Source organism: Amblyraja radiata, chromosome 12 (genome assembly GCF_010909765.2).
Source record: "Amblyraja radiata isolate CabotCenter1 chromosome 12, sAmbRad1.1.pri, whole genome shotgun sequence".
Lineage (NCBI taxonomy): Eukaryota > Metazoa > Chordata > Chondrichthyes > Rajiformes > Rajidae > Amblyraja > Amblyraja radiata.
Window position 1 is genome coordinate 58,506,037 of NC_045967.1, and position 27,367 is coordinate 58,533,403.

Below are 27,367 nucleotides of genomic sequence, written 5' to 3' on the forward strand. Positions count from 1 at the left end.
CTATCTCAACCCTTAACTTGTACAATCTCTGCTTCCTATCACGTGGCCGGCCACATTGTACAATCATCACTGAAGCCAAACACAGCGAGAATGTCAAATCTCAAGGCGCTCAGCAGAGTGATTCAACTGAACTGAATTGAAGATCCCAGCAACAGGTCACATCGAGTCCGTGCCGGCTACCGGACACTCGTTCACACTCATTCACACCAGTTCACACCCGTTCACACTCGTTCACACCCATTCACACCCATTCTTCACCAGTTCACACCCGTTCTACATTACCCAACATTCTCACCCACTCCCGACACACCAGCAGCAACCCACAAACCCGCACGTCTTTGCCATGAGGGAGGAAACCGGGTCACCCAGAGGAAACCCACGTGGTCACAGGGAGAACATGCAAACTCCACACAGACAGCAGGCAAGATCAGGATTGAACCAGGGTCTCTGGCGCTGTGAGGCAGCAGCACTACCCGCTGTGCCGCCGTGTTGCCTCCCTAGGGGTTAGGATGGCAGTCAAGTGTTACACAGCCCCTCAGCTTTCCCCCTTGCTAATAGCTTGGGCCATGAAGCAAATGTGATCAAGGGTTATATGGCATGAAGTGGCCGGCAAGGCTGCAACCTCCCTCTGACTGTCTCACAGTCATGTGTAGTCACTGCTCGCTGGAAAGCCTCACACGTAAACGGGAGAAGTTGTGATAGAACAGTATAGCACAGGAACAGGCCCTTCGGCCCACAATATCTATGATGCCAAATGAAATTCATCCCATCAACCTGCATATGGTGATATCCCCCCAATCCCTGCCTGGTTGAACAGCCCCTCAATCACCACTATATCTGCCTCCAGCACCATGGTGGCGCAGCGGTAGAGTTGCTGCCTCACAGCACCAGAGACCCGGGTTCAATCCTAACTACGGGTGCTGTCTGTGTGGAGTTTGTACGTTCTCCCCGTGACCTGCGTGGGTTCTCTCCAGGATCTCCGGTTTCCTCCCACACCAGACTGATTCCTGGGATGTCAGGACTGTCTTATGAAGAAAGACTGGATAGACTTGGTTTATACTCTCTAGAATTTAGGAGATTGAGAGGATATCTTATAGAAACTTACAAAATTCTTAAGGGGTTCGACAGGCTAGATGCAGGAAGATTGCTCCCGATGTTGGGGAAGTCCAGGACAAGGGGTCACAGCTTAAGGATAAGGGGGAAATCCTTTAAAACCGAGATGAGAAGAACTTTTTTCACACAGAGAGTGGTGAATCTCTGGAACTCTCTGCCACAGAGGGTAGTCGAGGCCAGTTCATTGGCTATATTTAAGAGGGAGTTAGATGTGGCCCTTGTGGCTAAGGGGATCAGAGGGTATGGAGAGAAGGCAGGTACGGGATACTGAGTTGGATGATCAGCCATGATCATATTGAATGGCGGTGCAGGCTCGAAGGGCCGAATGGCCTACTCCTGCACCTAATTTCTATGTTTCTATGTTTCTACAAAGACGTGCAGGTTTGCAGGCTAATTGGCTTGGTATCAATGTAAAATTGTCCCCAGTGTGTGTAGGATAGTGTAAGTGTGTGGGGATCGCTGGTCGGTGCGGGCTCGATGGGCCGAAGGGCCTGTTTCTGAAGAGGTGGTGCTTCTCGTGGAGATGAACAGAACACTACCAGCAGTCTCCACCCTCGTGTGAAACACTTGGCCCGCACATCTCCTTTCAACTTTGACCCTCTCACCTGAAAGCCAAGTCCTGTGATATTTCCACCCTGAGAAAAAGGTCCCGTCTACCTGACCTATATAGCAATGCTGCCGTCGATATTCTGTTGTGCTGAAGCAAAGCAAGAATTTCATGTTCCTATCTGGGACACATGACAATAAACTCTCTTGAATCTTGCTCTTAATGCTCTAAACATCTCCCTGGTCTCACCTCGACCTGGGAAGGGCCAGGTGGATAGATGATGGACATCTCACCTTCTTGCTGTCAGCAGTGTGCTGGCCCAGGTATCCTGGAGGAAGGTTGGTCGATATCGCTAGCTGCTGCTCCGACGTCACCACACGGCCATCCCTCAGCAGCGGCAGCCAAGCAAACCCAACTAAACGAGGGAGAGAGGAAGCAAGGCAGTCACTGGGTGCAGCACATTCACACATTGAGTCCATGCCCCGTTTTTGGCCCATATCCCTGTGTCAAACATCATCAATGATAGCAGCAGAATTAGGCCATTCGGCCCATCGAGTCTATGCCACCATTCAATGATGGCTGATCTATATTTCCCTCCTAACCCCATTCTTCTGCCTTCTCCCCATAACCCTGACACCCGTACTAATCAAAAATCTATCTATCTCTGCCTTAAAGATACCCATTGACTTGGCCTCCACAGCCTTCATAGAACATAGAAGTATCCAATTCAATCCATATAATACAGATACTGTTTCCCAATTCATCCATTGCATTATATTAATTTAGTGTTGTGGAAACATGTGTAACAGCAGGTCTGCCTGTACATGACATTAGAGGCTGCACACATGTCTTTTGCCACTAGATGTGTCATTAATATTGAATGCTAACTGTAACATGGAATTAATTCCCAAAAAAGGTTCAGTGGAGAGATATCTATCTATCTATCTATCTATCTATCTATCTATCTATCTATCTATCTATCTATCTATCTATCTATCTATCTATCTATCTATCTATCTATCTATCTATCTATCTATCTATCTATCTATCTATCTATCTAACTATCTATCTATCTATCTATCTATCTATCGGTTGATATCAATATATCTATCTATAGATCTATCAATCTGTACAGGAAGTAGATAGAGAGATAGAGAGAAAATAGGAGCAGGAGGAGGCCATTCGGCCCTTCGAGCAAGCACCGCCATTCATGGCTGATCGTCCCCTATCAATAACCCGTGCCTGCCTTCTCCCCATATCCCTTGACTCCACTAGCCCCTAGAGCCCTATCTAACTCTCTCTTAAATCCATCCAGTGACTTGGCCTCCACTGCCCTCTGTGGCAGGGAATTCCATAAATTCACAACTCTCTGTGAATAGATAGATAGATAGATTTTTTTTTGATTAGTGTGGGTGTCAGGGGTTATGGGGAGAAGGCAGGAGAATGGGGTTAGGAGGGAGAGATAGATCAGCCGTGATTGAATGGCAGAGTAGACTTGATGGGCCGAATGGCCTAATTCTGCTCCTATCCTTTATGAAAAGTGTTCAACCAAGATGAGTGAAGACAGGACATGGATTGGATTGTAGGTCAGCATCAGTCTCGGTCGCTGGGCTGATGAACCACACTTACCCTGCGACTCCACGGCCTCCCGCTTCTTTGTCGTGCCCTTGCTGTTGATGTCACAGCTGACATGGTAGAAGGTGAACAAGAGGTGGTGCTTCTCGTGGAGATGAACAGGCAGCTCCACCTTGATCTACAAGGGCGTGGAAAGACCAGGTGAGGAGTGGTCCCATGTCAGGATTCACAGACAGAGCCCACTTTGCAATAGACCTTACTTGACAGGCTAGAGGCAGGTAACATGTTCCCTATGTTGGGGGAGTCCAGAACCAGGGGCCACAGTTTAAAAATAAAGGGTAAGCCATTTAGAACGCAGACGAGGAAACAATTTTTCTCCCAGAGATGCGAGTCTGTAAAATCATGGGGCGGAAATCCTGGGGGGATCAGGGGGGGACATGTCCCCCCCCCCCCCCCCCCCCCTGCTTTGAGAGGTGGGGGACAATCCCCCCCATGTTTTGTAATCCGGACTTTAGCAGCCGCTTTCTAAGGGCTGAATCGGCCAGTTCGCGGGGCCTTTCATCGCCCGGCGCGGCTTAAAATCAAACTTATGCGTCGAGGCGATCGAGACTCCCGATGTTGAAGCCCCCGCCGGGCGATGGAAGACCCCATGAACCCACGCAGGTCACGGGGAGAACGTACAAACTCCGTACAGACAGCACCCGTGGTCATGATTGAACCTGGGACTGGTGCCGTGAGGTAGCGACTCTAACGCTGTGCCACCGTGCCGCGATGCGGGGACTCACCTCGTTGTAAAACTCTGGACTCTGCTGATGATGCAATACCGTTGCACAGGTTCTGGTGGTGAATATTGGATCTCCCGGCTTCCCATAGATACACTGTGGACAGTTATAAACAGGTTCACATTCTCATTCTCAGCACAATCTAGTTATTACCATCATTCTCAAAGCAACAGCAATTCCACAGTAACTGCATGAAAGCTGCACTGATGACATATGGTTTTTGCAATGATGTGTTATTGATATTAAATGGTAAAATGTTGCATTGGACATATGCTGAGAGTTTAGAAGGATGAGAGGGCATCTCACTGAAACATATAAGATTATTAAGGGCTTGGACATGCTAGAGGCAGGAAACATGTTCCCGATGTTGGGAGAGTCCAGAACCAGGGGCCACAGTTTAAGAATAAGGGGTAAGCCATTTAGAATGGAGACAAGGAAACACTTTTTCACACAGAGAGCTGTGGAATTCTCTGCCTCAGAGGGCGGCGGAGGCCGGTTCTCTGGATACTTTCAAGAGAGAGCTAGATAGGGCTCAAAGATAGCAGAGTCTGGGGATATGGGGAGAAGGCAGGAAAGGGATATTGATTGGGGTTGATCAGCCATGATCACATTGAATGGCAGAGCTGGCTCGAAGGGCCGAATGGCCTCCTCCTGCACCTATTGTCTATTGTCACATAATCACCTGGGGGTTTTGATTGTACCACCCTGTTCTGCATTGAATCACAAGATACACAGACTCTCTCACCTTCAATGGGGATGTCTTATCTGCATCAGAATCCCTCACCTCCACACAGACTGCAATGTTCCTTGCCTGAGGGCAGGGAGAGAGACATCAGTACAAGACACAGTCAGGGACTTGGTAAACGAAGGGTTCAGACATCGGCTTTGAAATAAATACCTTTGCAAAGGTTTTCTGGTTGTCATATTTCAGCTGAATGGGATAAACATACATGTGGTTCTTGAAGGTGGTGAAGGGATACATATACTTGGCGATGTCGGCCACAAACTCCTCAACTTCAAAGGTGACATGATCGCAGCCGGCTTCTGCAAAAGGCTTCACGGGAATGTAGGATGAAGTCACACAATCTGAATGAGACAAAGAAGATGTATTTCACTGCCCGCAGCGGCTACAGGTTTCCGACAGACGGCTGGCTCAGCAGGCTGGATAAAGAGATGAAATACTCACTGGGAATGTCGGGAGAAACAGGCTCGATGGTGACCTCAAAGTTTCCGGGAATCACCTGCAGCTTGGATATTTTCTCTGCCCTAAGTAGGAACATCGGGAGTGGATTGGAAACACACCACAAAATAATCGGAATCAACGACTCCTTGCAGGATAATGGTTTGCAAAGCTGCAATTATTTCACATATCCCTTCCTCAGTAGACTGAGGAAATTCAACACGGCTTCAATGACTGCTACAAACCTCTACAGATGCTGCACAGAAACAGGCTGCCGGGATGCATCACAGCTCGGCTCGGGAACAGCTCTGCCCAAGAACACAAGGAATGACAGAGAGTTGAGGATCACACAGACCAGACTCCCCACCATTGACCCCATCGCCAACTTAATTGAAGGCATGTTCCTTCCCGGCTAATCCTTCTTCTCCCCACTCCAGATGGGCAGAAGGTGCAGAAGCTTGAAAGTGCGCACCACCAGACTCAGGGAAAGCTTCTTCCCCTCTGTTATCCAAATCCAGTGTCTATCTGAGGATCCTATCTGCCTCTACCACCACCTTACAAAGTATCTAGACACCCTGTGTAAAAAAAACGTGCCCACTCTGACCTTAAAGATATGCCCTCTAGTCTTTGCAGGAAAAAGGTTCTGACTGTCTACCCTATCAGTGCCTCTCGAGGTTGATTACGGCAGAATCATTGAAATAACTGTATATCACTGTATGTCATGTGCGGGTGGAGCACCAAGACAAATTCCTTGTATGTGAATACTTGGTCAATAAATGCATTCATTCATTCATTCATGATCATAGACCATAGAACAGTTCAGCATAGGGACAGCTCCTTCAGCCCACAATGTCCATGTCGAACATGATGCCTAGTTAAACCAATCTGCCCGTGATCCATTTCCTTCTCTCAAGTCTCGCGGTGCTGGCTCGAAGGGCCGAATGGCCTACTCCTGCACCTATTATGTATTGTCTCCCCATCAGTAATCCCAGTGCTCCTGTTACTAACATCACATACTTGTCAAGGACCAACATTCCCGGAAAGACCAGAGAGAACAAGGCAAACGTGCAAATATATCACGAAAATACATATGTTGATAGAATGGAGCAGCTGGGCTTGTACACTCTGGAGTTTAGAAGGATGAGAGGGGATCTTATTGAAACATATAAGATTGTTAAGGGTTTGGACACGCTAGAGGCAGGAAACATGTTCCCGATGTTGGGGGCGTCCAGAACCAGGGGGCCACAGTTTAAGAATAAGGGGTAAGCCATTTAGAACGGAGACGAGGAAACACTTTTTCTCACAGAGAGTTATGAGTCTGTGGAATTCTCTGCCTCAGAGGGCGGTGGAGGCCGGTTCTCTGGATACTTTCAAGAGAGAGCTAGATAGGGCTCTTAAAGATAGCGGAGTCATGAGATATGGGGAGAAGGCAGGAACGGGGTACTGATTGGGGATGATCAGCCATGATCACAATGAATGGCGGTGCTGGCTCGAAGGGCCGAATGGCCTCCTCCTGCACCTATTGTCTATTGTCTGTTTCCTTGCTGTATCCATGACTCAGCATGCCATAAATATCAACCTCAATGAAAAGGCCTTCGAAGAGTTAACAAAACCTGCGGGGAGAAAGCAGATCAGGTTTTCACGGTCGATCTGAAGCCAGAGGTTTCGGAGAAGATTAGAGTTCAAGTAATTAGTGGCAAATGTTTGGATAAAAAGCGATTGAGCAATGGCAAGTTGCCGATGAAAGAAAATGCAAAACACCAGCTGCAGGAAGCTGCTCCAGGTCTCTCAACGCAGGGGGAAATATCACAGAGCACGGCAAGGGTTTAGAACGTTCGAACGCAGAGAGGAATGGATAGTTAGCATGTGGTTGTGTCATTGTGGTTGGCCCAACGGCACATGAAATGTGAGCATTCAAACCTGACATCATGTCTCCTTCTCTCCCCCCCCTTGGTCTGCCCTGGCAGGAAGTGTGGGAAAGTGGCAGAAATATTAACCAATTCATCTTACGCCAATAAGCTGCTTTATTCACAAAGGAACGGGGGGGGGGGGGGGGGATGACAGACCAGAGGGCAGGAGTTCAGGATAATTAGCACAAGGCTCACAGTAAGATTTAATTACATTTACTTCACTGGATCAGTCTTGGATAAGGCTTTCAGCATTTACAGTGATCCAGACTCTCCAATTTAGCCTCATATCTGAAACATTCTTTCCCAAGTTCAGAAGTGATAGGAGAAGAATTAGGCCATTTGGCCCATCAAGCCTACTCCACCATTCAATCATGGCTGATTTCCCTCTTAACCCCCTTCTCCTGCCGTCTCCCCATAACCCCCGACACCCCAGCAAACACCCTGGTGAATTGAAGACTCAGGAACAGCTGCATCCCCTCTGTTATCAGGCTTCTGAACGGCCCTTCCATAAGCTAGGGTACTGTCTGATTCACCTCTACCCCATTGTGGACATTGGACTTTGTCTGTGGAACTGATGCGCTACAATGCTGAGAACTATATTCTACACTCTGTATCTTCCCCTTTGCTCCACCTATTGGAGTTCAATTTGACATGGTTTACAAGGTTAATTCCCGGGATGGTGGGACTGTCATATGTTGAGAGAATGGAGCAGCTGGGCTTGTACACTCTGGAATTTAGAAGGATGAGAGGATATCTTATTGAAACATATAAGATTATTAAGAGGTTGGACACGCTAGAGGCAGGAAACATGTTCCCGATGTTGGGGGAGTCCAGAACCAGGGGCCACAGTTTAAGAATAAGGGGTAAGCCATTTAGAACGGAGATGAGGAAAAACTTTTTCACCCAGAGAATTGTGAGTCTGTGGAATTCTCTGCCTCAGAGGGCGGTGGAGGCCGGTTCTCTGGATACTTTCAAGAGAGAGCTAGATAGGGCTCTTAAAGATAGTGGAGTCAGGGGATATGGGGAGAAGGCAGGAACGGGATAGTGATTGGGGATGATCAGCCGTGATCAGAGCGAATGGCGGTGCTGGCCATTGGTATATCTGATCTGTTTGGACAGCATGTACAACAAGTTTATCACTGAACCACAGCACTTGTGACAATAATAAGCCTGAACCAAGGATACAAGGAACTGCAGATGCTGGAGTCTGGAGCAAAACACTAACTGCTGGGGAGACCCAGAGGATCAGGCAGCATCTGTGTAGAGGCGCTGGTATTTTTTTAACATAGCGTAACAAAAATGTTGCTCACTTTTTGAAGTCTGCCAGCATTTTGAGTAAGTCTTCAGTAGACAACTTGCTGCTATCTTGCTTGTAAAGTGGTGAGAACTTCCCACTTGTGTCCAAAGTGCCTTCAGAGTCTTTAAACACTGGTCTGGAAGGGGGAGAAAACACAATATTCATTATTTCAATCTAATTTAGAAAGATATTTAATTTGAAGAAATGGAAGTATTAGACCCTGCAGCTTTTCAAAGTGAATTAAGAAGGACACAAAGTGCTGGAGTAACTCAGTGGGTCAGACAGCATCCCTGGGGAACATGGACCTTGATTAGTAAGGTTATGGGGAGAAGGCAGGAGAATGGGGTTGAGAGGGAAATGATTGAATGGCGGAGTAGACTCGATGGGCCGAATGGCCTAATTCTGCTCCTATGACGTATGAACTGATGGATTGGTGCCATTTGGGGTCGGGACCCTTCCCCAGACTTGGCTGGGAGTGATTTGTGAAGTTTCAAAGATGTAAAAAGACTTTCTTAAACCCGTCTTTTCTTCATTCTTAATGTCAAATTTAATCTCGGAAACCTGAGGGAATACAGCACATCTACAATAGCTCTGACCAATCTCTACAGATGCCGCACATCTTGCCTTGATTTGTGATAGTCTGACTTGGCAACAGCTCTGCCCAAGACAGCAAGAAACTGTTGAGTTATGGATGTAGCCCAGTCCATCACACAGACCAGACTCACCACCATCAACTTCACGCTGCCTCGGGAAGGCAGCCTACATACGCAAGGACCACTCACACCCCGGAAATTGTCCCTCTTCCTTTGGGCAGAAGCTACAAAGGCTTGACAACACCTTGCAGCAGAAGTAGGATAGGTATGCGTTCAAGAGAGAGCTAGATAGGACTCTTAAAGATAGCGGAGTCAGGGGATATGGGGAGAAGGCAGGAACGGGGTACTGATTGTGGATGATCAGCCATGATCACATTGAATGGCGGTGCTGGCTCGAATGGTCTACTCCTGCACCTATTGCCTATTGTCTTTCAGTCGTGGGTTGGTGAGGGTCTCTGTGAACCACTGACCTTGCAGCCCAGGCGAAGGCCATCCTGTACCCGCCCAGCCTGCTACAGATCTGCTTTGCAGCTTTCAGGACCTTCTGCACCGTCTGGAGATAGAGAGCAAAGTGTTAGAGCAAAGGTGGCCACAGGTCACACTGTGTGGGTACCACTCACACCCCTGCTGATCAGCATCCACACTCCACACCATCTTCACCCGCAACACATCAACACCATCCTGGGAAAGCAGCCGACATCATCAAATACTGTCCCTGTCCCACCCCGGTCATTCCTTCTTCTCCCCGCTCCCGTCTGGCAGAAGGTACAGAAGCTTGAAAGCGCGCACCACCAGACTCAGAAACAGCTTCTTCCCCTCTGTTATCAGGCTTCTGAATGGCCCTTCCATAAACATAGAAAATAGGTGCAGGAGTAGGCCATTCGGCCCTTCGAGCCTGCACCGCCATTCAATATGCTCATGGCTGATCATCCAACTCAGTATCCCATCCCTGCCTTCTCTCCATACCCCCTGATCCCTTTAGCCACAAGGGCCACATCTAACTTCCTCTTAAATATAGCCAATGAACTGGCCTCAACTACCTTCTGTGGCAGAGAATTCCACAGATTCACCACTCTGTGTAAAAAATGATTTTCTCATCTCGGTCCTAAAAGACTTCCCTCTAGGAAGTCTAGGGTACCATAAGCTAGGGTACTGTCTGATTCACCTCGACCCCATTGTGGACATTGGACTTTGTCTGTGGAACTGATGCGCTACAATGCTGAGAACTAGATTCTGCACTCTGTATCTTCCCCTTTGTTCCACATATTGGACTTGAGTTATCTTGATTATATTCATATTTAGTATTATCTGATCTGTTCGGTTATCATGTATAACAAAGCTTTTCACTGTACCTCGGTACACAATAAGCCCAGCCAGGTGCAGTCTGGTGGCTCTGATCACCACCAGATGATGTGTCCATGTGCATGTCTCTTGTCCCTCTTCCCCCCTCTCCCATCAGGCAAGAGGTAAAAAGTGTGAACACGCACACCTCCAGATTCAGGGACAGTTTCTTCCCAGCTGTTATCAGGTATCTGAACCATCCTACCACAACCAGAGAGCGGTCCCAAGCTATCATCTACCTCATTGGATACCCTTGGACTAACTTTAATCAGACTTCATCTTGCACTAAACGTTATTTTTTCAGAATAAGGGGTAAGCCATTTAGAACGGAGACGAGGAAACACTTTTTCTCACAGATAGTTGTGAGTCTGTGGAATTCTCTGCCTCAGAGGGCGGTGGAGGCCGGTTCTCTGGATACTTTCAAGAGAGAGCTAGATAGGGCTCTTAAAGATAGCGGAGTCAGTGGATATGGGGAGAAGGCAGGAACGGGATACTGATTGGGGATGATCAGCCATGATCACATTGAATGGCGGTGCTGGCTCGAAGGACCGAATGGCCTACTCTTTATCCTACATCTGTACAATGGTGAGCTCGATTGTAATCATGTATAGTCTTTCAACTGACTGGATGGCATGCACCAAAAAAGCTTTTCACTGTAGCTCGATACACGTGACAATAACTAAACTAAAACTGATGTTGGCCTCGTCAAGGGGACATAAGGCCCTCATTCACCAATGAACAGCCCGTCTCTGTGCTGCATGTTATGGGCGGAAAGGTCAGCAGTGTTACATCTTCAAACGTCCCGGCAATCGAGCAACAAAATTATACTTGCAGCAACTTTACAGTCAGGTTAACTCAGAATGGAACAATGATGAGAACTATATTCTGCACCCTGTATCCTCCCCTTTGCTCTACCTATGGTGCTCGAGTTTGACTTGATTGTATTTATGTGTAGTATACCTGATCTGTTTCGACCCGATCTCTGTGGATGGTCACCTTGTCGTGGTGGAGAAGCTTGTGTGGACCTGAGATCCTGAGAGCGATGCCATCTGGAGCTATGCTCCTGGTAGGGCCACCCATGGCGGTAAGGTCAAGGGGGAGGTCTCTGACAAAGAGCCAATCCAACCAAGACCTCAACGGTGGTCCGGTTTCCTCCCACACTCCAAAGACACACAGGTTTGTAGGTTAAGTGGCTTCTATAAATGATGTCTAGTGCGTGTAGGATAGTGCTAGTATACGGGGTGATCGCTGGTCGGCGCCGACTCGGTGGCCAAAGGGGGATGTTTCTGCGCTGTATCTCTAAACAAAATCAAAGCCCAAGGACCAAAGGCACCCTGACATGGAAGTGGCATTGGAACCATAGATATGGTAGACAGTCAGAACCTTTTCCCCAGGATGGAAATATCAAAGACTAGAGGGCATAGCTTTAAAGAGAGGTGCGAAGTTTAACGACGACTAGACCAAGTGGGACCCGTTGGTTCCTGTCCCCTCAACGCGCGTTTGCGGGGGTGCGGCCTGTGGCGTCACATACACTGACCATCCCCCACACACACACTGACCCCCCCTCTTGATATTATATTAATATTATTCATTCACTCCTTTAACCCCATCCCCCGCCCTATCCACTCACACATAGCCCCCAACTCGCAGGCACGTCTAGAGAGGGAGAGAGAGGGGGGGTAGAGAGAGAGGGGCAGAGAGAGAGACAGAGGGGCAGAGACAGAGAGAGAGGGGCAGAGAGAGAGGGGCAGAGAGAGAGAGGGAGGGACAGAGAGAGAGAGGGGGAGGGACAGAGAGAGAGGGGGAGGGGCAGAGACAGAGAGGGAGGGGGTGAGGGGTGGGGGGGGGAAGAGGTTTTTTTACATAGCGGGTGGTGAGTGTATTTCAGATGGTGGTATTTCAGAGACATTTAGATGGGCACATGTACATGCAGGGAATGGAGGGATACAGGTTATGTGCAGGCAGATTAGCGGTGATCCTGACCATGTCCAGTACAGACATTGTGGGGCTGAAGGGCCTGGTGTATGTTTCTATGAATGAGCATGATTGTGCTGCACACAGATAAACATCAATGTTTTATTGCCCAGTGCTAAAAATAAAGATGATGTAACTGAACTGGATATTTGGAATCACATACGTTAGTTTACTCATCAAACTGAGGCATAATAATGTATAAATATGTTCTGGACATACTGTAACCGCAGATGTCAAACCTTCAATCAAGGAACAAAATCAACTCTATACTTTTCATACAACATTTCCTTCTTTGTAACATAGATCTTCTGAAGCATCTCAACTCGTGAGTTAACAGTGCGTTAACAGGCCATTCGGCCCACTGAGCCCACGCCGACCAGCGATCCCCGCACACTAACACTATCCTACACACTAGGGGCAATTTACATTTATACCAAGCCAATTAGCCTATAGACCTGGACGTTATTGGAGTGTGGGAGGAAACTGGAGCTACAGGAGAAAACCCAGGAAGGTCATGGGGGGAGCACACGGACTCCACACAGACAGCACCCGTACTGAGGATCAAACCCGGGTCTGTGGTGCTGTAAAGGCAGCAACTCAACTGCTGGGCCACTGTGCATCCCTGGCAGTGTCCTGGCAGTGGGACTTAGACTACTGTTAGATGCAGCTTCACCCCACAGGCAAACTCAAATCTGTAGCAACACTCGAAGCCTGTAGCAACACTCGAAGACTGTCCACCTCACTGGGACTGTCCACCCCACTGGGACTGTCCACCCCACTGGGACTGTCCACCCCACTGGGACTGTCCACCCCACTGGGACTGTCCACCCCACTGGGACTGTCCACCTCACTGGGACTGTCCACACCACTGGGACTGTCCACCCCACTGGGACTGTCCATCCCACTGGGACTGTCCATCCCACTGGGACTGTCCACCTCACTGGGACTGTCCACCCCACTGGGACTGTCCACACCACTGGGATTGTCCACCCCACTGGGACTGTCCATCCCACTGGGACTGTCCACCCCACTGGGATTGTCCACCCCACTGGGACTGTCCACCCCACTGGGACTGTCCACCTCACTGGGATTGTCCACCCCACTGGGACTGTCCATCCCACTGGGACTGTCCACACCACTGGGATTGTCCACCCCACTGGGACTGTCCACCCCACTGGGACTGTCCACCCCACTGGGACTGTCCACCCCACTGGGACTGTCCACCCCACTGGGACTGTCCACCCCACTGGGACTGTCCGCCCCACTGGGACTGTCCCCCCACTGGGACTGTCCACCCCACTGGGACTGTCCACCCCACTGGGACTGTCCACCCCACTGGGACTGTCCACCCCACTGGGACTGTCCGCCCCACTGGGACTGTCCGCCCCACTGGGACTGTCCACCCACTGGGACTGTCCACCCCACTGGGACTGTCCACCCCACTGGGACTGTCCACCCCACTGGGATTGTCCACCCCACTGGGACTGTCCACCCCACTGGGACTGTCCACCCCACTGGGACTGTCCACCCCACTGGGACTGTCCACCCCACTGGGACTGTCCACACCACTGGGACTGTCCATCCCACTGGGACTGTCCACCCCACTGGGACTGTCCACACCACTGGGACTGTCCACCCCACTGGGACTGTCCACACCACTGGGACTGTCCACACCACTGGGACTGTCCACACCACTGGGATTGTCCACCCCACTGGGACTGTCCACACCACTGGGATTGTCCATCCCACTGGGATTGTCCACCCCACTGGGACTGTCCACACCACTGGGACTGTCCACACCACTGGGATTGTCCACCCCACTGGGACTGTCCACCCCACTGGGATTGTCCACACCACTGGGACTGTCCACCCCACTGGGACTGTCCACCCCACTGGGACTGTCCACCCCACTGGGACTGTCCACCCCACTGGGATTGTCCACACCACTGGGACTGTCCACCCCACTGGGACTGTCCACCCCACTGGGATTGTCCACCCCACTGGGACTGTCCACCCCACTGGGACTGTCCACCCCACTGGGACTGTCCACACCACTGGGACTGTCCACCCCACTGGGACTGTCCACCCCACTGGGACTGTCCACCCCACTGGGACTGTCCACCCCACTGGGACTGTCCACACCACTGGGACTGTCCACCCCACTGGGACTGTCCACCCCACTGGGACTGTCCACACCACTGGGACTGTCCACCCCACTGGGACTGTCCACCCCACTGGGACTGTCCACCCCACTGGGATTGTCCACACCACTGGGACTGTCCACCCCACTGGGACTGTCCATCCCACTGGGACTGTCCACCCCACTGGGACTGTCCACCCCACTGGGACTGTCCATCCCACTGGGACTGTCCACCCCACTGGGACTGTCCACACCACTGGGACTGTCCACCCCACTGGGACTGTCCACCCCACTGGGACTGTCCACACTACTGGGACTGTCCACCCCACTGGGACTGTCCACCCCACTGGGACTGTCCACCCCACTGGGACTGTCCACACTACTGGGACTGTCCACCCCACTGGGACTGTCCACCCCACTGGGACTGTCCACCCCACTGGGACTGTCCACCCCACTGGGACTGTCCATCCCACTGGGACTGTCCACCCCACTGGGACTGTCCATCCCACTGGGACTGTCCACCCCACTGGGACTGTCCACCCCACTGGGACTGTCCACCCCACTGGGACTGTCCACCCCACTGGGACTGTCCACCCCACTGGGACTGTCCACCCCACTGGGACTGTCCACCCCACTGGGACTGTCCACCCCACTGGGACTGTCCACCCCACTGGGACTGTCCACCCCACTGGGACTGTCCATCCCACTGGGATTGTCCACCCCACTGGGACTGTCCACCCCACTGGGACTGTCCACACCACTGGGACTGTCCACACTACTGGGACTGTCCACACCACTGGGACTGTCCACACCACTGGGACTGTCCACACCACTGGGACTGTCCACCCCACTGGGACTGTCCACCCCACTGGGACTGTCCACCCCACTGGGACTGTCCACACCACTGGGACTGTCCACACTACTGGGACTGTCCACACCACTGGGACTGTCCACCCCACTGGGACTGTCCACCCCACTGGGACTGTCCACCCCACTGGGATTGTCCACCCCACTGGGACTGTCCACCCCACTGGGATTGTCCACACCACTGGGACTGTCCACACCACTGGGACTGTCCACCCCACTGGGACTGTCCACCCCACTGGGACTGTCCACACCACTGGGACTGTCCACACCACTGGGACTGTCCACACTACTGGGACTGTCCACACCACTGGGACTGTCCACACCACTGGGACTGTCCACCCCACTGGGACTGTCCACCCCACTGGGACTGTCCACACCACTGGGACTGTCCACACCACTGGGACTGTCCACACTACTGGGACTGTCCACACCACTGGGACTGTCCACACCACTGGGACTGTCCACCCCACTGGGATTGTCCACCCCACTGGGACTGTCCACCCCACTGGGACTGTCCACCCCACTGGGACTGTCCACCCCACTGGGACTGTCCACACCACTGGGACTGTCCACACTACTGGGACTGTCCACACCACTGGGACTGTCCACCCCACTGGGACTGTCCACCCCACTGGGACTGTCCACCCCACTGGGACTGTCCACACCACTGGGACTGTCCACCCCACTGGGACTGTCCACCCCACTGGGACTGTCCACACCACTGGGACTGTCCACCCCACTGGGACTGTCCACCCCACTGGGACTGTCCACCCCACTGGGACTGTCCACCCCACTGGGACTGTCCACCCCACTGGGACTGTCCATCCCACTGGGACTGTCCACACCACTGGGACTGTCCACCCCACTGGGACTGTCCACCCCACTGGGACTGTCCACCCCACTGGGACTGTCCACCCCACTGGGACTGTCCATCCCACTGGGACTGTCCACACCACTGGGACTGTCCACACCACTGGGACTGTCCACCTCACTGGGTTTCGGACATTGTGGGAAGCCAGCAAAGGAATTACTGGGCCCCCGACAGGGAGATCTTGCACCTTCATTAGTCAATGGGGCAGGTGCTGGAAGACTGGAGGGTGGCTACTGTTGTGATTTTATTTAAGAAGGGCAACCAGGACAAGGCAGGGAACTACAGGACGGTGAGCCCGATGTCCGTGGTGGGAACGTTACTGGAGAGGATACCAAGAGACTTGATCTATCTGCATTTGTAAAGACATGGACTGCTGAGGCCTTAAGGGGTTGGACAGGTTAGATGCAGGAAGATTGTTCCCGATGTTGGGGATGTCTAGAACAAGGGGTCACAGTTTAAGGATAAGGGGGAAATCTTTTAGGACCGAGATGAGGAAAACATTTTTTACACAGAGAGTGGTGAATCTGTGGAATTCTCTGCCACAGAAGGTAGTTGAGGGCACAGTTCATTGGCTATATTTAAGAGGGAGTTAGATGTGGCCCTTGTGGCTAAAGGGATCAGGGGGTATGGAGAGAAGGCAGTTACAGGATACTGAGTTGGATGATCAGCCATGATCATATTGAATGGCGGTGCAGACTCGAAGGGCCGAATGGCCTACTCCTGCACCTATTTTCTACGTCTATGTTTCTGGTCAGCATGGTTTGGGTAATCGAGCTTCATGAACAAGCCGGGTATTTTGAAGAAGTACATTTCCTTTAAACATTCCCTCCCGCACCTTGTACTTATGCCCTCTAGTGACGGACATTTCACCCTGGAAAATAATGTTCTGACTGTCTACCCCGTCTATGCTTCTCATAATTTTATATATTTCCATTAAGTTTCCCCTCAATCTCCGACGTTCCAGAGAAAACAATCCGAGTTGATCCAATCGCTGCCTGTGGCTGTGATCCAGGTGGATGTGAGGATGTAGAGGGGAGCACATTATAATGAGGGCCCCTACATGTGGGGCCCGGAGCCTGAGACCATGGACATACCTTGCTGGTGTCAGAACCTTTAATGTACGGCTCGACACACTGCGCGATCCCGCCCTGCAGCACCTTCTCCACACGGGCCACCAGGTAGATATCTGGGTGTGGGGCAGTTACGGAGAATAATCCCTGTGGTAAACACACACACACACACACATTGGTCACACAATGGCCAGCACAGATCCCACCCAGTATACAGTTCATTCACCTTCATTATGCACAAGATAGTACCCCATGACAACCTGGTTCAGGACACCTGTGGCCAGCCCAGGACAAATGTCCAGGACAATTGGCCAATCACCAGGACAATGGCCAACGGACAGGCAATCCAGCCTTCGTCCACTGATTCATTCAGGTTCATTGCCCATACACAGGGCAACGTGAGAACCTGCTGCAGGAGGTCCTTGCCCTGAGATGTTGGAGATGAGCTGGGACCACCGGTCACCCTCGCTGTGTCAGGGACCCCCTGTCTGGCGGTATTGGCCCTCCACAGTGTCTGAGACCCCCTGATTTGGGGTACAGATCCTCACAGTGTCCAGGTCTCCCTGAGACGGGGAGTGGGACCCCCACTGTGTCAGACACCCTTGTTTCGGGTGAGAGACCCTCGTTTGTCAGAGCCCCAGTGTTGGGGTATCAGGCCCTCCGTGCATCAGAGACCCCCTGATTTGGAATGACGGGCCCCCCTCACTATTGGTTTGCCCCTGTTTAGGGTAACAAACCCTCACTGTGTTGTAGACCCCCGGTGATAGGGAGTGAGACTCGGAGACCCCAGTGTTGGGGTAATAGGACCCTTGGTGTGTGAGACCTCAACCTCCCCCTCCCCCCACTCATGGTGGGATATTGGACCCTCAAGAGACCCCATGTTGGGGCATCACTCACTGCATCAAAGACCCCCTGTGTGAGATATCGGACCCTCAGAGATACCCGTGCAGTGGTATCAAACAGTCACTGTCTGAGAGACCCCCCCCCCTCCCATCCTGGGGTATCAACCCCCATTCTATCAGAGACCCCAGTACTGGTATATCTGACCCCCACAGCATCAGAGACCCCCGTGTTGGAGTATTGAACCCCACTGTAACAAGACTCCCCCCCCCCCATCATGCCATGGACCCCTTCAGTATCAGAGCCCCCCTGTGTCGGTGTGTTGGACCCCCACAGTATCAGAGCCCCCCTGTGTCGGTGTGTCGGACCCCCACAGTATCAGAGCCCCCCTGTGCTGGGGCATTAGACCCCCCACTGTGTCAGCGACGTACCTCTCTAGGGTAGCGGAGCAGCGCCTCGTCCACCACCCTTGCCCGTCTGCCAGGACTCTCGCCGGCCGTCCCGTTCACCGCCCCTTCCTCCGCTCCGTCCTGCAACATCTGCCGCACAGCTGGCGGGTTGAGGTCCACCTGGAAATCCGCGGAGATCTTGCAGTTTTTGTTTGTGTCGAAGAGGGCCAGCGTGACGAAGAAGGGCTCCAGCTGTAGTTGGCACAAGGGGCACGGAGAGAGGTGGCAATGAGGGTGACGTTGGGCAGGTTCATCACCCCAATGGGAGATGACACTTCATCGTGACCAGTCTCAGTGACATCCACAACTGACGTACACCAAGAGTCGCCACATAGACAACGCCGACAAATTCACAAAGTCACAAAAACATAAACCATCTGTAACACAAGGTGCCCATGTACATTTATCTAGCACCCTGCATCATCCTACTCCAGTACAAGCAACGACTGAACAACCTACACAGGTTTGCATGTTCTTCCAGTGACCACGTGGGTCTCCTCCAGGTGCTCCGGTTTCCTCCCACATCCCAAAGACGTTCTAGTTTGTAGGTTAATTGGCTGTAGATCTCCGTCAGCGGGTGGGAAGTGAATGAGAATGTGGGATAACAAAGAACTTAACGGGTGATCGGTGGTCGGCGTGGACTCGGTGGGCTGAAGGGCATGTTTCCACGCTGTATCGTGTACAGTTTTGGTCCCCTAATTTGAGGAAGGACATTATTGCTATTGAGGGAGTGCAGCGTAGGTTCACCAGGTTAATTCCCGGGATGGCGGGATTGTCATATGTTGATAGAATGGAGCGGCTGGGTTTGTGCACTGAAATTTAGAAGGATGAGAGGGTATCTCATAGAAACATATAAAATTCTTTAGGGATTGGACAGGCCAGATGCAGGAAACATGTTCCCGATGTTGGGGGAGTCCAGAAACAGGGGCCACAGTTTAAGAACATGGGGTAGGCCATTTAGGACTGAGATGAGGAAACACTTTTTCACACAGAGAGTTGTGAATCTGTGAAATTCTCTGCCACAGAAGGCAGTGGAGGCCAATTCACTGAATGTTTTCAAGAGAGTTGGATATAGCTCTTGGGGCTAACGGAATCAAGGGATATGGGGAGAAAGCAGGAACGGGGTACTGATTTTGGATGATCAGCCATGATCATATTGAATGGCGGTGCTGGCTCAAAGGGCTGGATGGCCTACTCCTGCATCTATTTTCTATATATCTTTTGATCAATCAACACAACGGAATTTTTCACATGCACTCATGGTTGAAGCGTCGAACACGTAAACCACCATTTGAACCGCATATTGATCCCAAAGCAATACCCTGCTAAACCACCAGGAGGCACTGACAGAGGTAAACACTGGCCTGGTCCCCAGGAGGAACCCTCTTCTTCTGACCAGACACCTTCATGAAAGAGGGATGGAGTCATAGAGTCATAGAGTGATGCAGTGTGGAAACAGGCCCTTCGGCCCAACTCGCCCACACCGGCCAATAATGTCCCAGCTACACTAGTCCCACTTGCCTGTGTTTGGTCCATATCCCTCCAAACCTGTCCTATCCATGTACCTATCTAACTGTTTCTTAAACGTTGGGATAGTCCCAGCCTCAACTACCTCCTCGGGCAGCTCGCTCCATACACCCACCACCCTCTGTGTGAAAAAGTTAACCCTTTAATTCCTATTAAATCTTTTCCCCTTCCCCTTCATCTTGAACCTATGTCCGCTGGTCCTCGATTCCCCTTCTCTATCAGAGACTCTGTGCATCTACCCAATCTATTCCTCTCATTACTTTGTATACCTCTAGAAGATCTCCCCTCATCCTCCTACGAACAGAGACCCAGCCTTCCCAACCTCTCCCTATACTCACACCCTCTAGTCCTGGCAACAACCTCGTAAATCTTTTCTGAAACATTTCAGGCTAAATGCGGGCAAATGGGACTAGATTAGATTGGACATCTTGGTCGGCATGGGTTTTTGTGCTCTGTGATTCGGAAATAAGTTTCAGAGACAGAGTTGAACACTCTCAGTTTATTTCCCACGGTGGAGGATTCTAAAACTAGAGGGCACAAGCTTAAGGTGAGAGGGGAGAGATTTAAGAGCGATTTATTCAGGGAGTGGTCATATGTGGAATGAGCTGCCAGAGGAAGCTATAGAAGTTGATTCAGTAAAACATTCTAAAAGACATCTGGAAAGATAAATGGAAAGGGTTTAGGGTCTGGAGGTCAAATGCAGGCAAATGGGACTAGCCCAGTTTGCAGACGTGGATTAGATGGGCTGGAAGGCTGTTTTCATGCTGGGCAACTCTTTGACTGTCTGTAGCCTTCCTAAACAAAGTGAAACTTTTTAAAAATAGGAGCGGAAATGATTCAATTTCATACCAATCCAGCCCTCCGCAGCCAATACTGACATTCCTTGAATTCCAGAATGAATGCACACAGCAGAATTGTTCCATTCATAACCGGAGACCCCTCGTGGGAGTCTGGAGATAGATACCCAACATTCTGGATGAAACCAAGACAGAGTGCTGGAGTAACTCAGCGGGTCAGGCAGCATCTGTGGAGAACATGGATAGGTGACGTTTCACAGAGTGCTGGAGTAACTCAGCGGGTCAGGCAGCATCTGTGGAGAACATGGATAGGTGACGTTTCACAGAGTGCTGGAGTAACTCAGCAGGTCAGGCAGCATCTGTGGAGAACATGGATAGGTGACGTTTCACACAGTGCTGGAGTAACTCAGCGGGTCAGGCAGCATCTGTGGAGAACATGGATAGGTGACGCTTACAAGTGGGCCCCATCTTCAGTGCCCCCATAATGGAGTCAGGGGATATGGGGAGAAGGCAGGAACGGAGTACTGACAGTAGATGATCAGCCATGATCACATTGAATGGCGGTGCTGGTTCGAAGGGACGAATGGCCTACTCCTGTACCTTTGTCTATAAAACTCGTTCTTATCACTTATGTGGGTTATTTAACTGGGAGCTATGTTCGAACACACATGCCTTCATCAATTGTTTTAACGGTGCATTTATATTGCATAAACGGAACATTTTGCACGTGAACGGATTGAGACAAAGACAACTCACGTTGGTCATCGTTCCATCTCCCTGCTCACTGACCAGGCCTTGCAGAGCGAAACTCAAGTTGTGGCATTTGACCAGAAAGCGCTTGCCAAACTTTTCCTCCAATGGCCTCACCTCTGGTTCAATGCCCGAAAAATCCAGTTTCTTAAATAAAAATATGGCACATGGTTTTAACAGCTGATGTCAGAAGTGGATGAACATGCATCACACAAGTATTTCCCACAAAGACCTGGCTATGCTGTGTTCTGGCATTCCTCCTTCTCTTTCCGTTTGCAAACATACGCAAAGCCCAGTCCATCATTGGCTCAGATCTCCCCACCATCGAAGGGATCTATCACAGTCGCTGCCTCAAAAAGGCTGCCAGCATCATCAAAGACCCACACCATCCTGGCCACACACTGATCTCTCCACTGCCTTCGGGAAGAAGGTATAGGAGCCTGAAAACTGTAACGTCCAGGTTCAGGAACAGCTGCTTCCCCACAGCCATCAGGCTATTAAACACAACAACAAATAAGCTCTGAACTACAACAGATTATTATTATTATTATTGCACTATATTTGGTATTTATTGGGTATATGTGCATGTGTACACACAGTGAACTTTTTTATCTCCCGTTATGTATTATGTTTACATATTGTGTTGTGCTGCAGCAAGCAAGAGTTTCATTGTCCTATCTGGGACATCCTGACTCTAAAACACTCTTGGCAGAAGTTCAGTTTAGTTTAGTTTAGTTTATTGTCACGTGTACCGAGGTACAGTGAAAAACTGTACGGTGCATGCTAACCAGTCAGCGGAAAAATCACACATGATTACAATCAAGCTGTCCACAGTGTACAGATACAGGATAAAGGGAATCATGTTTAGTGCAAGATTAAGTCCAGTAAAGTCTGATTAAAGAGAGTCCAAGGGTCTCCAATGAGGTAGATAGGAGGTCAGGACCACTCTCTAGTTGGAGAGGACGGTTAGTTGCCTGATAACAGCTGGGAAGAAACTGTCCCCGAGTCTGGAGGTGTGTGTGTTCACACTTTTGTACCTCTTGCCCGATGGAAGAGGGGAGAAGAGGGAGTGGCCAGGGTGCGACTTGTCCTTGATTATGATGCTGGCCTTGCCGAGGCAGCGTGAAGTGTAGACGTGTAGATGGAGTTAATGGAGACACACGGCTCTGACTTTGGTTCCCACTCCTCTCCAGTGACTGACTGCCCGCCCATCCAGTCTCAGTCAACTGACGTCGACCGAACCAACAACGACCAATTGGGCCTTACAGGAGAGCACTAGGTCACTCCTCACTCTCTGTAGCTGCCTTATGAGGAATGTGGAACCTGACCAAGTAATGCACAGTTCGAGCATCTTTGCTTCATGCTCCTCTGGGTACAAACATGAGCTACAATAAATACACTGTACAACATCATGAGGGGAATAGATCGGGCTAATGCAGACTCAAGGTTCAAGAACCAGTGGACGCAGGTTTAAGGTGACAGGAGAAAGAGTTAATAGGAACCTGAGTGCGAGATTTTTCACACAGAGGATGGTGGTTGTACAGAACGAGCTGCTGGAGGAGGTAGTTGAGGCAGGAACTATAACAACTTCTAAAAGACACTTGGACAGGTACAGGTTTGGAAAGGTTGTGAAGATGGAGGCCAAACATGGACTGGTGGGACGAGTGTAGATGGGGCACAAAAAAATGCTGGAGAAACTCAGCGGGTGCAGCAGCATCTATGGAGCAAAGGAAATAGGTAACGTTTCGGGCCGAAACCCTTCTTCAGACTGATAGGGGGTGGCGGGGAGAAGGAAGGAAAAAGGGAGGAGGAGGAGGAGCCCGAGGGCTGGGGGATGGAAGGAGACAGCTCGAGGGGTAAGGAAGGGAAGGAGACAGCAAGGGCTAACAAAATTGGGAGAATTCAATGTTCATGCCCGCCGTATGCAGGCTCCCCAGGCGGAATATGAGGTGCTGTTCCTCCAATTTCCGGTGTTGCTCACTCTGGCAATGGAGGAGACCCAGGACAGAGAGGTCAGATTGGGAATGGGAGGGGGAGTTGAAGTGCTGAGCCACCGGGAGGTCAGGTAGGTTCTTGCGGACCAAGCGGAGGTGTTCGGCTAAACGATCGCCCAACCTCCGCTTTGTCTCACCGATGTAAATCAGCTGACATCTAGAGCAGCGGATGCAGAAGATGAGGTTGGAGGAGATACAGGTAAACCTCTGTCGCACCTGGAACGACTGCTTGGGTCCTTGAATGGAGTCGAGGGAGGAGGTAAAGGGACAGGTGTTGCATTTCTTGCGGTTGCAACGGAAAGTGCCCGGGGAGGGGGTGGCATGGGAGGGAAGGGAAGAATTGACAAGGGAGTTGTGGAGGGAGCGGTCTTTGCGGAAGGCAGACATGGGGGGAGATGGGAAGATGTGGCGAGTGGTGGGGTCACATTGGATGGGGCATATTGGTCAGCATGGGCAAGTTGGTCTGAAGGGCCTGTTTCCATGATGTAAGATTCTATAAGCTTTATTCTTGTATGTAAAATTCCAACAACAGAAAATCAGGAGATTTATGAAACTGCCTCAAACTGGGGGTAGAAACATTTCATTCAATAAATGCAAAAGGCAATGAAGGTAGACAATAATGCTGGAGAAACTCAGCGGGTGAGGCAGTATCTATGGAGCGAAGGAATAGGTGACGTTTCGGGTCGAGACCCTTCTTCAAGTACTGTTACACTTGATTGCATTTTTGCTATATTGTATTTTTCCACACAGCAAATTGAATATAAACCAATTATTGAATCAGGAAACACAATTTATGTATTATTGGGGCCAAATTGGATATAAAACGATTTCAATCAAAAGCTAGACAACCACTTAAATGCTACTTTGGAAATTCACAAGCAAGACAAATGCTGCCTTGGAAAAACAACAGTTTCAGAAAAAAACTGTTTCCATGTAACCTCCCCGCGGTAATCAGATTCCATTGTGTTTTAATAACACAGTCTGTCAGTTTCACAATGGGAAGCCATTGAAATTGGCAAGCAATCACTTCCTTTGACACTTGACGGAATATCTTTGATCGGACTTTACTGGCTTTACCTTGCACTAAACGTTATTCCCTTTATCATGTATCTGTACACTGTGGACAGCTCGATTGTAATCATGTATTGTCTTTCCGCTGACTGGTTAGCACGCTACAAAGGCTTTTCAGTGCACGTGACATAAACAATAAACGATACTCTATTGAACCATGTGACATGCAGCCGTTATTACTTTAGCTTTCAGTAACAAATATAAACTTATTGCTATTAACAAGTTTATTTTGGACAATCATGTTGGGGAAAAATAACTTATTGCGAGTCTGATGCTCTCTGGATGCAAACCCCATTATCCCCGTTGTCACGGTTGATTGGATACAATGCAAGGTTTCATGGCAATGCAACTATCACACTGTCACAATAACTGTGTGTACTTTACACAGTAGATCACGCTGCCGCCATCCCTACCTGTGCCTCCGCATCCATCGCAAAGAGTTTACATCTGCCTTCGTTGCGGCTGAGTTTGTTGTGGTAATCTGATTCACGGGCATACTAGATAAAGAGAGGGAATAAAGAGAGAGAAACGTTAGCAACTTTCCCCACTGGCCTCTGCATCTCCCCCTTTGCTCTATCTATTGTACTGGGGTTTGACGATTCTATTCATGGAGTGTACCATCTACTCTCTTACGACAGCATGCAATAGACAATAGATAATAGGTGCAGGAGGAGGCCATTCGGTCCTCGAGCCAGAACTGCCATTCAATGTGATCATGGCTGATCATCCACAATCAGTACCCCGTTCCTGCCTTCTCCCCATATCTTTAAGGACCCTAAACAAAGCTTTTCTCTGTACCTCGGTACACGTGACAATAATGAACCTAAACCCCTTCACCCTTACCTACAGACGAGGGTGTCAGGGGTTGGGGGGGCAAAGGCAGGAGAATGGGGTTTAGGGAAAGACAGATCAACCATGATTGAATGGCAGAGTAGACTTGATGGGCCGAATGGCCTAAATCTGCTCCTAGAAATGATGAACAACAAATATTCCCCGGCAAACGGGACCCACTTGGTCTAGTTAACCTATAAACCTGTCTTTAAGTCATTTCCAATCAAACAATTCTAAATAAGATTACCTTCATTAACTCAGGGTGCATACTCTTCTCCAGACTCTCCATCATGTTTTCAGATTTGCCCTGGCTCAACGAGTCTTCGTCTGGAAAACAAACAGAGGCTTTCAGAAGATGCCGGTCCCAGCAAGGCCCTGGTCTCAGCATGGGCGATGTATTGGATCACCAGGCTGGTCCAGACCACAGCCCAGGTGTGGGGTCGGGGGTAAGTGAGTCAATGTGATCCTATCCCTCATCAGGACCAGAGAGAAAAGCAGGTCCCAGCCACCCACCACCCTCTGTGTACCCTCTTGCCCTGAAGAAGGGTCTCGACCCGAAATGTTGCCTATTCCTTCGCTCCATAGATGCTGCCTCACCCGCTGAGTTTCTCCAGCATTTTTATCTACGTTAGAGAGAAAAGCATGGTCTGTACGGACCTCTCATATGCGGAGGATTCATTCCCAATCTTCCAATCTACCCTATAGTGACCCGGGCAATTGTGCATTATTGACACAATTTAAGGTGAATCTTTCGCGGAAAGGGCGATGGTTGTTTGGAACGAGCTGCGAGAGGAGGTCGTTGAGGCAGTGACTACCCCAACATTTAATAAACAGTTAGATAGGTACATGGATACGACAGGTTTGGAGGGATACAGGCCAAACGCAGGCAGGTGGGACTAGTGTAGATGGGGCATGTTGGCCAGTGTGGGCAAGTTGGGCCGAAGGGCCTGTTTCCACACTGTTCAGGATGACTCAATTAACTTTCTCTGGAGCTACAACAGCATATTGTGCACTGGATGCTGTCTGCATCAGGGGGTAACAGCAACAAGGAGATGAGGGAGGAAGTGGGATTGTTTTCTCTGGAATGCTGGAAGCTGGAGGGAGACTTTCTGGATACATAACACTGATGGAAGGCATGGATGCAGTAGAGAGTGAGAACCATCATCCCAGAATGGGAATATCGAAAACTAAACCACATGGCTTTAAAGTGAGTGGGTCAAAGTGTACAGATGATGTGCAGGGCAAGTGATCGTACACAGAGGGTGGTGGGTGCCTGGAACTTGCTTCTTGGGATGATGGTGGTAGATGCACATGCCATAGTGGTACTTAAGTGGCTTTTATAGACGCATGGATATGCAGGGAAGGGACGGATCACTTATAGGCAGAGGAGATTAACTAGGCATCATGTTCGGCACAGACATTGTGGGCTGAAGGGCCTGTTCCTGTGCTGTTCCTCGTTCTATGTGGCATGGGATACTTTATTGTCGCCCGTGACAAGGCAGGGGGAGTTTCTTTGCTGGAATACCAAAGGAATACAGATGGAGACCAGCTACGGTGCTGACAAACTTATGGCCCCTGTCCCACTGTACAAGTTCATTCCAAGAGTTCTCCCGAGTTTGCCCTGATTCGAACTCTGAGATTTACGGTAATGGCCGCTCGTCGGTACTCGGGGCTCTCGAGGAAATTTTTCAACATGTTGTCTTCCCGAGCTTACCTGCCGTTAGTGAGTCTTCCCGAGTACCTGCCGTTAGCGTTACAAGCCGCTAAGAGACGTCCCCGAGCTCCGACGTACCCGCTACGTTCATTCTCCGTGCTTACCACGAATTTGATTTTTATTTTTAACTCAGG

At 50.3% G+C, this 27,367-nt stretch overlaps 1 protein-coding gene across 1 annotated transcript in view; it reads right to left on the reverse strand.

The window, feature by feature from the left end:
* LOC116979321 (dedicator of cytokinesis protein 11-like) overlaps positions 1-27,367 on the reverse strand; it is a 179,473-nt gene that overhangs the window by 104,392 nt on the left and 47,714 nt on the right. The window contains 13 exon segments of the mRNA XM_033030927.1: positions 1,954-2,075; positions 3,290-3,413; positions 4,021-4,113; positions 4,763-4,828; positions 4,916-5,103; positions 5,204-5,283; positions 8,418-8,540; positions 9,468-9,550; positions 17,285-17,407; positions 18,532-18,741; positions 21,630-21,770; positions 25,102-25,185; positions 25,767-25,846. Of these exon segments, the coding sequence (XP_032886818.1) occupies positions 1,954-2,075; positions 3,290-3,413; positions 4,021-4,113; positions 4,763-4,828; positions 4,916-5,103; positions 5,204-5,283; positions 8,418-8,540; positions 9,468-9,550; positions 17,285-17,407; positions 18,532-18,741; positions 21,630-21,770; positions 25,102-25,185; positions 25,767-25,846 (1,517 nt within the window).